A 13,152-nucleotide genomic window follows, 5' to 3' on the forward strand; every position below is an offset into this window, starting at 1 on the left:
TTCTAATTATATCTTCCTATCATATAACATAAATAAGTTGAAAGTGCTCTATTTAAATATAAAATAAATCATGATAATATACATATTACAAATATTAAAAATAAAAATGTATTTATGATTTAATGGTTAAGGGTCCTGCTATTATTATTTTATTATAAAACAAATAAATTACAAAAAAAAAGAATTTAGATGACAATAAAATAGTATGAGAATTGTTAATTTATAGTAATTTATTTATTAATTAATAGTTGTATTTATGATCTGTTGGTTGTTATTGTTAACGGAATTTATATTCAAAGTAACTGATTTTGAAACGGATAAAGTAAATTTGATGGAAGAGGAGGAGAAAAGGGGAGAAAAAAAAAAGAAAAAGAAGTAGATTTTTTTTTTTTGATTTAATTTAAAACCATCCTTCCTTTTCCTCCTACAATCTCGTGGTTGCGTGCCAATCTTATGGAGCTTTATGGTTCGTCGCCGCCACCTCCCAACATCCCTGCCTCCGATTTTCCCTCCTGATTCTCTATCCCAACCCTAATTCTGCCCAGTTCTCCTTCCCGCAGCCATGTTCCCCTGGCGGAACTTTGCCAAATCCGCCGAGGCCACCTTCTCGCGGTGGGCCCTCAAGAGGGTTTGCAAGTTCTTCCTCAAGAAGAAACTTGGCCAGTTCATTCTCGGCGACCTCGACCTCGACCAGCTCGACGTCCAACTCTCTGAGGGAACCATTCAGCTCTCCGATCTCGCTCTCAATGTCGATTTCGTCAACACCAAGGTATTCGTGCTATTCTCGCCGCCTTTTCTTTGATGGTTTGGTTGGTAGTATTGAAAGAAGGTATGGAATTTTAATAAATAGTGTGTTGCCAACACCCCGGAAGGAAGTCTAACTTGAATTAGTTGTTTATTAACACACATAGAAGGGAGAGGATTAAGTTCTTTTCATTCGGTCGTGTATGTATGGTCAAGGTTAGAATGTAAAGTCATGTGGTTTTCTGTAACTTATAGTTTTGGCCAGCCAGCTGAGATTTAACGGTCCACTCTGGTTCTGTCAATGTTCTTTTTTCCTTTTTTGATGATAAATTAAAGTTTACATGAGTTGCGTCGGTAGGGTCAGGCAAGGCCTTGAAGCTAAAAAAATGGTTTTCCGTCAATCTCTTGTGATAATATAGTGCGTTCACTTGATATGCTTCTCATACATGCATCACTTCTCTCACAAGGACTATGGATCCTTTTGGTCAAATAACTTAAGGTCTAACTGAGTAAGTACTCATATAATTGTTTTATACAAGATATAGGCTGTTTTCATAAACTATTCTTAAGAGCTTATTGGAATAAGCTGAAAACAGTTTATGGACAGCCAGATTATAAACTATTTCAAATGGGACCTAAGTACGTCAAAAGGTGTTTGTTATAGGAAAAATGTGAATTCTTAATGTAGGGTTTAAGTTTTATTACAAAGTAAACTCTTAAGATTGCTTTTATAGAATTGGGAGTTGTTCTCAGCTGAAAATCATCAACAGTATTTATTTAGTTTTTTTTTTTTGTTGACTTATTGCGTTCCTCTGCAAATGTTTTATCAGTTTGGTAAGAAATCATCCATAATGATCAAAGAAGGTTCAATTGGCTACCTGTTAATTAAAATGCCTTGGAGTGGTAAAGGTTGTGAGGTTGAAGTGAATGGGCTTGAATTAGTAGTTTCTCCATGCTTAGATAAAGTGTCAACAAGTGAAGATGACACTTGTGGCATGGATAATAGTGATAATCATCGCTATGGATACAGCTCAACGAGGACTGAGCACGGAATATCAGATGATGCTGAGAAGTTGGCTTCAATGGATGTTCACGAAGGTGTGAAAACCATTGCAAAAATGATAAAGTGGTTGCTCACAAGCTTCCATGTTACAGTAACAAATGTAATTGTTGCATTTGATCCATCTGTTGATAATGTAGAAAATAAGACACATTGTCATCATACCTTAGTTCTTCAGATTTCTGAAATACAATGTGGAACTAGTCTGTCTGAAGACGCTGATTTGAATGTTGATGTCCTTGGCATAAGCCAGTTAACAAACTTTGTAAAGTTTCATGGAGCAGTTATTGAGCTTCTCCAAATAGATAATGAGGATTTCTACTTTCATCATGAATCAAGTGCAGGATGTGATGAACCTGTTCTGGGGTCAAATATAGCAACATGTCCAGTCATGACCGGGAACAAAGGTGGATTTAGTGGAAGTATAAAATTAAGTATTCCTTGGAAGAATGGCTCCTTGGACATTTGCAAGGTGGATGCCGTTGCTCATGTTGATCCCATAGTGTTAAGATTTCAGCCTAGCTCTATTAAATGGCTATTGCAAGCATGGGAAACTCTTAAGAATCTGAACAAGAATGGCAAAGGTTGCACAAATCACAATGTAAGAGGATCTGCCCAGTTAAATTCTACATTGTTACGGCATTCATCAACTTCAGTTTCTATTAGCAGTGCTTCCAGTGAGATTATAACTGCCGATGGCAGTTTGTCAGTTGAATATGCTTCTTTGATCCAACCTGAAACCCTTGCTGAAGATTTACTTCCTGCAGCTAATGTTATATCTGATTGGGTACCATTATCTACTCATACAAGTCACAATAAGGATGGTATTCAAGAACTCGATTTTGGGGCAAGGTTGGTCCTTTCCTTTCTCCCTCTTAAATGTTATTATTATTAGAGAAACATTTAATTGAAATAAATTGCCAGACTCTCTGGATACCTTGACAAATGACAATTCTGAAAATCTTATTTAGTTTGACCAACTAACTTCACAACATGGCAATCTCATATTTTCTCTTTTGCTCCATGTTGTTGAATAGAAAAATTTCTTATGCTACCTTCTGATTAAATATTTGTCATCAATTAATTCTCTTCTCTCAGAGAAAACTAATAGAAAATTTTAAAATTCATTCAAACATCTATATTGGATGTATCTGCTACAGATTAGTCTAAAAACCTTAAAATGAAAGTATAATTCATGTTGTGTTATCAATTAAACTTTATGGTTACTCTGAGTAAACCCTAAAGTACTTTGTGTAATTTTACCTAATGTTAACAACGTAAAGAAATATCACTTCCTTAGGACATCTATTATGTACATGGTAGCTAAATCAACTAAGTATTTTTAGCAGCTCATGGGTCTTCCCTATCTTTATTGACTCTTAATTTGTTGATAATTTTGTTATTGGGATTCTGCAGTGTGGACCAGTTTTTTGAATGTTTTGATGGAATGAGAAATTCTCAATCAGCTTTAGGAAACAGTGGAATGTGGAATTGGACATATTCAGTTTTTAGTGCTATTACTGCTGCATCCAGCCTTGCTTCTGGATCTTTGCATATTCCATCTGGTACTTACTTTTCAAGCTATTATTTGTTATGGAAACTTTATATCTTCAATTTGTTTGGTTTAAACTTTTTGTATGCAGTTCACTCCTGCATATTGCATTTTTTAATGTCTGTATACAAGTAAACATATGGAGCTAAACGACTATTTCTAATGTTTGTGCTGAATAAATAGGCACACAAAATATATGCTGTTTCCTTTTGATAGTTTGTTATTCACTAATTTTTTTATGGTATTAATAAACAGAACAGCAACATATGGAAACCAATTTCAGCGCAACTTTTGCTGGAGTATCTGTTGTTTTGTCTTGCTGTGTTGATGAACAGAAAAAATTTTCTGACACTGAAATTGGTCACAAGGATGGGTTACAAATTGATTATCTTGGTGCAGAGTGCAATGACATCGTTTTGGCTTTGCAGGTAAATTTTGCTTTGATGTTTTCTCCCCAAACCCCTTTGCAAAATCTTTACCCATGGCTTCATGCTTTCTTTGAGAGACCTATTTACCTGTATCTACTCTGATACTTGTTTTTGAATAAGTTCCTCCTCTAACTTAGAATGCATTGTAATCCCCATAGGTATGCCCTCAAGGAATGACTCTAGATGCAAAGGTGAGTCATATAGAAGTTGCTAATTTTTGTAACATTGGAGTTGATGGTAAAAATCAAACTGCTTTGGTTCAACACCTACAAGCTAAGGTCCTCGATGCTCTCCCTTCTTCTACCTGTTACAATATAGATTCACATTCATTAATTGGGTCTGTTGCGACAGATTTTCCATTTGGAAACAATGATTGTTTGTTGAAAGTTACACTGTTTAGAACTTCTGGTGTCATGAATTGCAAATTCTCAGTGCAATCAAGTTCATCTGATGGTTGTCTCATAGGAAGCACATCATTCTCACTGAGCTTGCCCCCATTTAGTTTTTGGGTAATCTTTTCAGTAATTAATGTGCTCATGAATCTGCTAAAGGAAGTTGAGAAATCACTTGGGATGCATAACAAAGAAAAGGAAATTCTATCTGAAGCCTTAGATAACAAGTGTGGACCATCTCAGAGTAATATGAAGGAAGGTTCTAGTCCCTGTGTGAGATCTTTCTCCCCAACACAGTGCTTGCACGGTGATATATCAATATCTAATGCAAGAGTGATATTGTGTTTTCCTTTCGAAAGGGATGGAGATCATAACAATTCATTTCCCTGGGAACAGTTCATTGCTCTTGATTTTACTTCATCATCACCTTTGAACAATGGATGCACTCCAATTTATAGTCAAAGTTCAAATGCAAGTTCGAAGAAAAGATTTCCTTCAGTATCTGCTCAATCTCTTCAATTGAGTTTCTGTGATCTTGACATCTACTTGATCACATCAAGTAATGAAAATGGTGGAATCATCTCCTATGATGTGCAGAATGAGAAATTTTCTGCTAGCTGCTTCTTTTCTATTTTTCATAGAAGAGGACGTTTCTCTGTTTTTCGTGTTGTTTTGCAAGGGGGTAAAGTTACTGGTCCTTGGATTGCTAAGAAAGCCAGATTATTTGCTAATTCAGAGCAAACTAGGGGCAAAGAGGACACTGGAAGAAAGGGGCACGAGTTTGTGTCTGTATCAACAGTGAAAGATCTGGAAGAATGGAAAGCTCAAACTCAACAAGAGATGATTTTAAGCTCATCCTTTCTCATACATGTCCATCTATCTCAACTTGTGATTAATATGAATTATTCTCAATATAAAGGCATACATCATCTTCTACATCAAACACTGAATGCATTGACATGTGTGGCTTCTAAGGAAGCCAATGTTGAAAAGGAATCTTCTGTGTCACAATCATCAGTATTTATGGAATGTGATTCTCTTGAAATTCTTATCGATAGGGATACATCTGAGAGTACCAAAAGTTCAATCAAGAGTGAACTTCCTGGAATTTGGTGTCAGTTCAGGCTGAAGGTTCAACAGTTTGAGGTGCTATCGGTCACCAATACTGGTGGCATTAAGGCTGCAAGTTTCTTCCGGTTAGCTCATGGTGAAGGCAAGTTGTGGGGGTTTGTCACTGGACTTCCGGATCACGAGTTTCTTCTGATTACTTGTAGCAACTCCGTTGTGAAAAGAGGTGATGGAGGAGGTTCTAATACATTATCTTCCAAATGTGCTGGTTCTGAAGTCATCTGTCTCTCTGATCCTGAGATTTCTGTCGCTGTAACATCCATTACGGTCAGCTGTGGTACGGTTATTGCTGTAGGTGGCCGTTTGGATTGGTTTAATGCAATTTCATCCTTTTTCTGTTTACCTGCTTCTAATACCGAAGGTATAGGAGATAGTAGTGTTTCAAAGGAGGAACATAATAACTCTCACACAACTTATTTTGTTTTGTGCTTGATTGATATTGCTTTGAGCTATGAGCCTTATCTGAAGAATCCTGCAGTTCATAGTGAACTGAATTCAGAGTCTAGCTGTTCATTTATCAAAGAAGATATGAGTGAACAATGTGTTTCCTGTTTGTTGGCTGCATCCAGCTTAACTCTTTCAAATTCATCTTCAGCGGACACAGTTGAAAATGTTTTCGAAATTCGAGTGCATGACTTGGGGCTTCTACTTCATTTAAATTCGGAACTGAATTCTATGTCTGACATTTATAGTGTTGAACATCTTCAAAAAACTGGTTATGTTAAAGTTTCTCAGGAGGCTTTTATGGAGGCAATTTTGAAAACAAACTGTACTACCAGTCTTCTTTGGGAACTGGAATTATCTAAATCTCATGTTAATTTGGAAACTTGCTATGACACAACTGCTGGTCTGATTCGTTTGGCGGCCCAACTTCAGCAATTATTTGCTCCTGACGTGGAGGAATCTATCGTGCATTTGCAGAATAGGTGGCATAATGTTCAAAAGGCACAACAAAGGAACGAATTAAAAATTGAAAATAAGAATTGCAGATTTGACTCGATGTCTGCAATATCTGAACAATGCTCCCCTCATACATTTTCAATGGATGAATCAAGAATAGCTGGCTGGATGGATGAAATATGTGAAGATGCATTTAAAGTAAACAACAATAATACACCCCAATCTTCTCCTTTTGAATCAGGGATTCCACTTGACGGAAGCTTAATTGAAGTTGGTCAGATGAATTTGCATAAGCCCGAAGTTCTTTCTCATGAACTAACTTTGACTGAGCCAGTGAGTGTGCGTGGACCTGAAGGTAGTGATACTTCATTTCTGCAAGAGGGTTGTTTTCCAGAGATTATAGAAAGCTATTGTTTGTCTGACTTGCGCCCTCTCTCAGAGCTATCTTTAGGTATTCATTGTGATGAGCTTTCTAGACACAAACTGAGGAATGTGGAACATAAAGAGATTGAAAGAGGAAGTGGTAGATGGTATGGAGGCACCTCTCTGAAAGTATTAGAAAACCACATTGCAGAGGAAATCAAACAACCTGGAATGAAAAAGGCTGTAGATCATCAAGGCATGCTTTCATCTGATGATAGTTCAACACATGGTGAGACTTGTGGACGTGTAATTCTTAAGGAAATTGATATAAGATGGAGAATGTATAGTGGTTCTGACTGGCTTGACTCTGAGAAAAGTGGGCAGCATTCTGGGAGAGACACATCTATTTGCTTGGAACTTGCATTGTCTGGGATGAAATTTCAGTATGATATATATCCAGTTGGTGGACTACATGTATCTAAGATGTCTGTGTCTGTTAAAGATTTTTATCTGTATGACAGAAGCCATGATGCACCTTGGAAACTGGTAACTTTGAAATTTTTTTTGATTTAAATTACATGATTTTACTTCAAACATCTTTAAACTTACAAGTTATAGGTTTTAATATTTCTATTTTTAAATTGGAAGGTATTAGGATATTATCAATCAAAACGTCATCCTAGGGAATCATTTTCGAAAGCATTTAAATTGGACTTGGATGCAGTTAGACCAGATCCTCTTACTCCCCTCGAGGAGTACAGGTAAAGTGCCATTCTGACTGTTTTTGTTGGAGATGGTATCGCCTTTGTAAACCTTACCATTAGTTGAGTGAAATAGGCTGACTGGTTTAGCAATTGCTTAAACTTTCTTCAACTATTAGGTAAAGTGGTGATGACTTTCGACTTCTAGTTTCCTCATAGCTTTTAAAGGCATGGCAGTTACATTGTGTTTTTCACAACTTTCATGGCTATGTATTTATGTTAATAAATATACACCGGGATATTAGATATCCTGGTCTTTCTTCACAACTAAAGTCCACTTAATTACAGCGATCCCTACAACTTTTAAAATAATATATAGGAAATATTAAGCACGAAGTATGTCGTATATTTCATGCTTTTCTTTCTCCTTTTCAGGTTAAATGTTACTATTTTACCTCTGCTTTTACATCTCCATCAGCGCCAGCTTGATTTTTTTGTTGACTTCTTTGGGAGAAAAAACACATTGAAGGGTCAGTTTCCTAATAGTTCTCAAGATTTGGAGGGTTCAAAATCATTGCCTGAGAAGACTAAGAAAGATAAAGATCATGTATTTCATTCAGTTGCACCAGAGGCGCTGCTTCCCTACTTCCAGGCAAGTTGTGTTCTATAATAATTTCATGTTTTGCCATATTTTTGGACTGTACATTGTTCTGTACGGCAACATAAAGTGTTAAAGAAATACAGAAATCCCAATTACTATACCAGTCAGTCCGTTTTCCTCACTTTGGTGAAAGTGTGTTGCATGGAATTGAACTGTTGCTCCCATGAAGTTGAAGAAACACGTGTTGTGGTCTAATCCCTGTCTTAAAGCATATTTAAGACATTAATTCAAAAGCTTTTCTTCTACCTGGTAATATTATTGTATTCATTATTTATTTTGGTTTCAGAAGCTAGATATATGGCCTATTCTTGTTCGGGTGGATTACAGTCCAACTCATGTAGATCTAGCAGCCTTAAGGAATGGAAAGTATGTAGAGCTTGTAAATCTTGTCCCTTGGAAGGTAAAATTTCTTCAATTTTTTTCTTTCTTTCTTATTGTTGATTAAATTTAGATAAAAAGTCCAGCCCAGCTTTATACCCCAGGCTGTCCTCTTTTCTTTCATATTTTAGTTTTATAATTACCTATATTATCACCTGATGGGCTCATTGTTAAACAGTATAGCATCAAGGCTTGCTATTTTAGTGGTTGTTGCCAAACTATAAATATTGTTGCTAAGAACCCCTTTTATTCTTAAATAATATTTCGCATAATATTTCACAAAGAATGTACATGACAACTCTGTTTCAAGATATTCTTCAAATTATAGACCATTATCTTTTAAACTGAGTTTGATGTGTTTGTCGACTCATGAATATTATTTGGTGTTGCAATGATTCTCCTGGTTGTGCACCCTGAAAATTGAGTAAAAAACATTGTTGACCCTTTTTTATCTTCGGCAACTAATGCAAAAAAGAAACTATTTGTTGCAAAAAGTAAATATAAATATTTTTGAATGTTGTCCCAGGGGATTGAGCTTAACCTGAAACATGTTCATGCCTCTGGGGTCTACGGTTGGGCCAGTGTTTGTGAAACTACTGTAGGGGATTGGTTGGAAGATATATCTCAGAATCAGGTATGCTAACTTGGATTATATTCCTTGGAAATGTGTGGTTTACCTTTTAGCTTTCTTCATTTATAATATTTACATTGTTCAATATGTAGATTCATAAAATACTCCGGGGGCTTCCTACTGTACGATCATTGATTGCAGTTGGGGCTGGTGCTGCTAAGCTGGTTTCATCACCAGTAGAGAGCTACAAGAAGGAGCGGAGAGTGCTCAAGGGTGTGCAGAGAGGTAGGTTGTTGGTAGATATTTTTCTGCTAGTTTTACCTGTATAATTTAGAATTTTGCACAAGATAATAAAAAATAAGCAGCTAGAGCAGTATAATTTGTCAAAATATTTATTAGTGATCTGTACATAGTACTAACATTTCTGCAAATTTATTTAGATATTGAACATGATACTAACCATAGAAGAATCACACCACAAAAGCTAGCTGTTGTAGTTGGCGAGCTCACATTTCTATAAACATCACGCTTGCCCTTACTTCCCATCTAGGACTCCAATTTTATATCTTGCAATCAGATCTTAACATTGGATCACACTTTGCTGCCCCAAAGGTGTGGTTGTATGCCAGCCGTTGGACTATAATCCCAAGTGAATCCTACAATACTGGTGTCACCTCCTGTGCTACTCAATTGCAATTGAGAGAGATGGTGGAGAACGCTGGTACAAACTGATAATAACCTTGGCATAACCATACTATAAAAGCTAACCATTGTAGTTGTAGAGCTCGAGGTCTTGTGAATCCCATTATACCATACACTCAATGCGTGACTCAAGACCTATACATTGCAATTGGATCCTATCTACACTTAAGGCTGATTCACAGTATCCTAATTTTAGATCCTTGATGAAACTATTTTCTTCTTTTTGTGTACAACAGACTTCGGTTTCACTGAATCTAACATGGATTGAATGTCATAGTTGAATGGAGCTAGCTCCTTTATCTTGGTTTCAATTAGTTTTTGAATATTGATGCCAATCCCTCGCATCAGAATTAGGAATTAGTTGATTCATGATTTTTTAATTAGTTTGGAGTTTGTTGTTTGACTAAGGCTAATTTACATGTTTATTTATTTGAGTTTCATTATAAATGTTTGGACATTTTTTAATTGCATAAGGATTTCCTGATTGCATAGGTTATATAAAAAAATGTTTTATATTTACATTTTAAGAAGTTTAAAGTTTAATTATTTTGATTAATAAGATAACAAGTGGTTTCTCATTAACCATACATTAATTACTTATTAACTAGTTGATTGGTTGTTGCCAAACTATAAATATTGTTGCTAAGAACCCTTTTTATTCTTAAATAATATTTCGCATAATTTACTCTTGTTTGTTTGCTTGTTTGTAATAGTTTGCTTTGGTGTTGCAGGACATGTTAGGCCCTGTATTTGTACATAATCAATCTTTCACTAGTAAATAAATAGTGTCCAGTTGCAACCCATCAGTTTTAGCGTTCCTTATGATGCCAGTTGGCACTTATGAACCTTCCGTTAGTGAATTCAGTTTTCTAAACCCATTTGAATGATTATAGAATTATTTTCTTAGTTTTCTGGGACAGTAAATTCTAATGCTACGTTGCTCTACTCTGGTTCAGTTTTCATTGTAATATTAAAAAATCTTTGTAGGTACAATTGCATTTCTTCGAAGTATTTCCCTTGAAGCTGTTGGACTTGGAGTTCATCTGGCTGCGGGAGCCCACGACATTCTCCTCCAAGCGGAGTATATTCTTTCAAGCATACCTTCTCCAGTTCCACTGCCTGTAAAAGACAAACTAAAAACAGATGTTAGATCCAATCAACCTAAAGATGCCCAAGAAGGAATTCAACAGGTGAAATGTCAAAATTATTGAGAATGATATGTTGGTCTTGGTCTATGTTTGACTTCTTCAACACGTGTTAAGTGAAGGGACATATAATAGAATGTGTCTTCTGTGAACACAATATGAATAATCTGACCTGGAGTTGCCTGTAGCAAAATTAGTATTCAATTTATTTTCTTAAATATCATTATACTTGTTGAAACCATTTGGATTAATTGCTTGCATCACATAATCTATGTTTTGATTTATTTACTCATTCCCTTGGGGATCATGGATGCTTGTACAAATGACAAAAGTTCATTGTGTTCATTATTTCCTTGGCTACATTAAGGTTATTTTTCTTGATTTTATAGGCTTATGAGAGCCTTAGTGATGGCTTGGGAAAATCTGCTGCTGTGTTAGTTCAGAGTCCCTTAAAAAAATTTCAGCGAGGTTCAGGGGCTGGACCTGCTTTGGCTGCTGCTGTTCGAGCTGTTCCTGCTGCTGCTATAGCCCCCGCTTCAGCTTGTGCAAGTGCTGTACACTGTGCTCTTCTTGGATTCAGAAATAGGTCTGTGATAAAGCTGACTTGACTTTAATGTAACTCCTTGACTTTTCCAAAATTGGATATAAACAGTGTTTTCCTCCCTCCCCCTTTACAGCCTAGATCCAGAACGTAAAAAGGAGTCCATGGAGAAATATTGTCCAGCACAACCCTGGGAAGAAGACTGATTAATGGTTCCATTACTGACATTACTTTGTCTTCGTACTAAATTGACATTACAATTTTAACGTTTAACATATATATATATCTTTAACTCTGCAGATTATTATGTGAGGATTGATTAATTGATATTGTTGCTTCCCTTACCAAGCAGATTCAGAAGTTTTTTTCTTTAATTTGCTGGACAGTCTCTTGTGTATCATGTGAGTTGAGCTTCCCTTCTTGGTGAAAGATAAGAAAAAAATGTACTCTATGAATTGAAGTATGGCTTAAAAAGGAATCTTTGGTGGCTTGTTAATTTTCAATATTATCTCTTGATGGATGCTAGGAAACTAACATTTCTTCATACTATTCTCACTATGTATCGATTTCAGAAAAATGTACGAGATACCTGTTGATATAACCATTGATTCCTGAACCTTGTTGTTTTGAAATATCACTTTATTTAATAAAATCATCTGTGAATCAGATTTGTCTGTCATATGCTGTAAATTGAGCATTTATTTATGCGTATAGTCTTTCTTGTATTTCATTTTCCAGTTCTAAATATGTGCATTCGCTGCAGATCTAGAGTTACAGAACCAGTCAGATGATTCTTTTCTATCAGAGATTCTGAGTAACTGTATATGCTGTAAATATGGATGCTGCTTGTTAATCTTATTCTTATTCAAACGGTTGTCATTATAGGTACAATGACCCAATTGATGTAGTTAGATGTACATAATATCATTCTTTGCAAAAATTGATATTTATGTATAATGCCTTTATTTGTTGTAAATAGTGTATCGTGTTTCAAACCCAGCTTTGTCCAATCCATTAATTTTACTGTGGTTATTACCGGAGCTGTTGATAATGCAGTCTCTCAATAATGTGGCAATTTTGTGTTGCCAATGTTTTTCCCATGTAATATAATGTTTATTTATTATAATTGCTTATTACTGTAAATTAATTAATTTTTTTTTTACTGTGAATATTTTATTCTGAATAGGTACTACGAGTGTAAGATTTCTATTATATCTTGCGATGCTAGAAGGCCTAGTTTGATCTTTGGTTACAAATTCTTTACAACAAAAGTCATGCTTTTGCTAGAAAGGTCTGTGCTGAAGAGCTGTGTCCCTTGGTGAACTTTTACAATGTTGGGATATAATCGAGCAGGATACAGATCTATGCTATTATGATGTATGGGGATTTAGATTCTGAAATGTTTGAAAGTTGAGGTTTAAGGGTTAACGACGGGAGGATAGGTTTCTCATTTTTAATAAATATTCTATAGTTTAATAATTTATAAAATAAAAGTAAACTGAAATTATAATATATTTAGTGTTTTGATCTTTTACATAATTTATTTTTATTAATATCTTTTAAATAAAAGAACTTTAAAGTTTTATTTTTAGTCATACTGTATAGGTTTCTGTTACAACTACTTTGTTGTGAAAGTTTCATTTACTAATTAGTTACTCTTTTGTATCTTAGATCTGTGAGAGAAACTCATCTGATTGATTGAATGATATTCATTCGTACTTTTCACTTCCGCTCTCATTTTTAACATATTTCTAAAGCTTAATCTTGGCTATTGTTCCCGTTGAATCACCTCCAACATCCCAACTGGCAACTCAACATCTGGTGAATCTGATTCAGATGACCACTCCTGTAAATTTCACCTTATGTTGTGCTGAGACGATCACTTC

General features: G+C 35.4%; 1 protein-coding gene across 12 annotated transcripts; it reads left to right on the forward strand.

Annotated features, from left to right (window-relative positions):
• Positions 1-349: 349 nt before the first annotated feature.
• Positions 350-12,778, forward strand: LOC108342847 (autophagy-related protein 2). 12 transcript variants are annotated; one of them, XM_052878209.1, is made up of 17 exons: positions 364-769; positions 1,575-2,656; positions 3,221-3,369; positions 3,612-3,784; positions 3,943-5,581; positions 6,446-6,559; positions 6,644-7,113; positions 7,216-7,328; positions 7,704-7,920; positions 8,216-8,329; positions 8,834-8,941; positions 9,031-9,163; positions 10,568-10,770; positions 11,115-11,311; positions 11,403-11,478; positions 11,567-11,667; positions 12,030-12,392. In XM_052878209.1, exons 1-15 carry the CDS (start codon positions 563-565, stop codon positions 11,470-11,472), a joined length of 4,989 nt encoding a protein of 1,662 aa, XP_052734169.1. In that variant the 5' UTR covers positions 364-562; the 3' UTR covers positions 11,473-11,478; positions 11,567-11,667; positions 12,030-12,392. The 12 variants fall into 12 exon arrangements, with proteins under 12 accessions (XP_017436193.1, XP_017436192.1, XP_052734153.1 ...); XM_017580703.2 differs by having other exon boundaries at positions 363-769; positions 3,943-6,559; XM_017580700.2 differs by adding an exon at positions 12,453-12,778 and having other exon boundaries at positions 3,943-7,113; positions 12,030-12,151.
• The last annotated feature ends 374 nt before the right edge of the window (positions 12,779-13,152 follow it).

The sequence above is a fragment of the Vigna angularis genome, chromosome 1 (genome assembly GCF_016808095.1).
Source record: "Vigna angularis cultivar LongXiaoDou No.4 chromosome 1, ASM1680809v1, whole genome shotgun sequence".
Classification (NCBI taxonomy): Eukaryota; Viridiplantae; Streptophyta; class Magnoliopsida; order Fabales; family Fabaceae; genus Vigna; species Vigna angularis.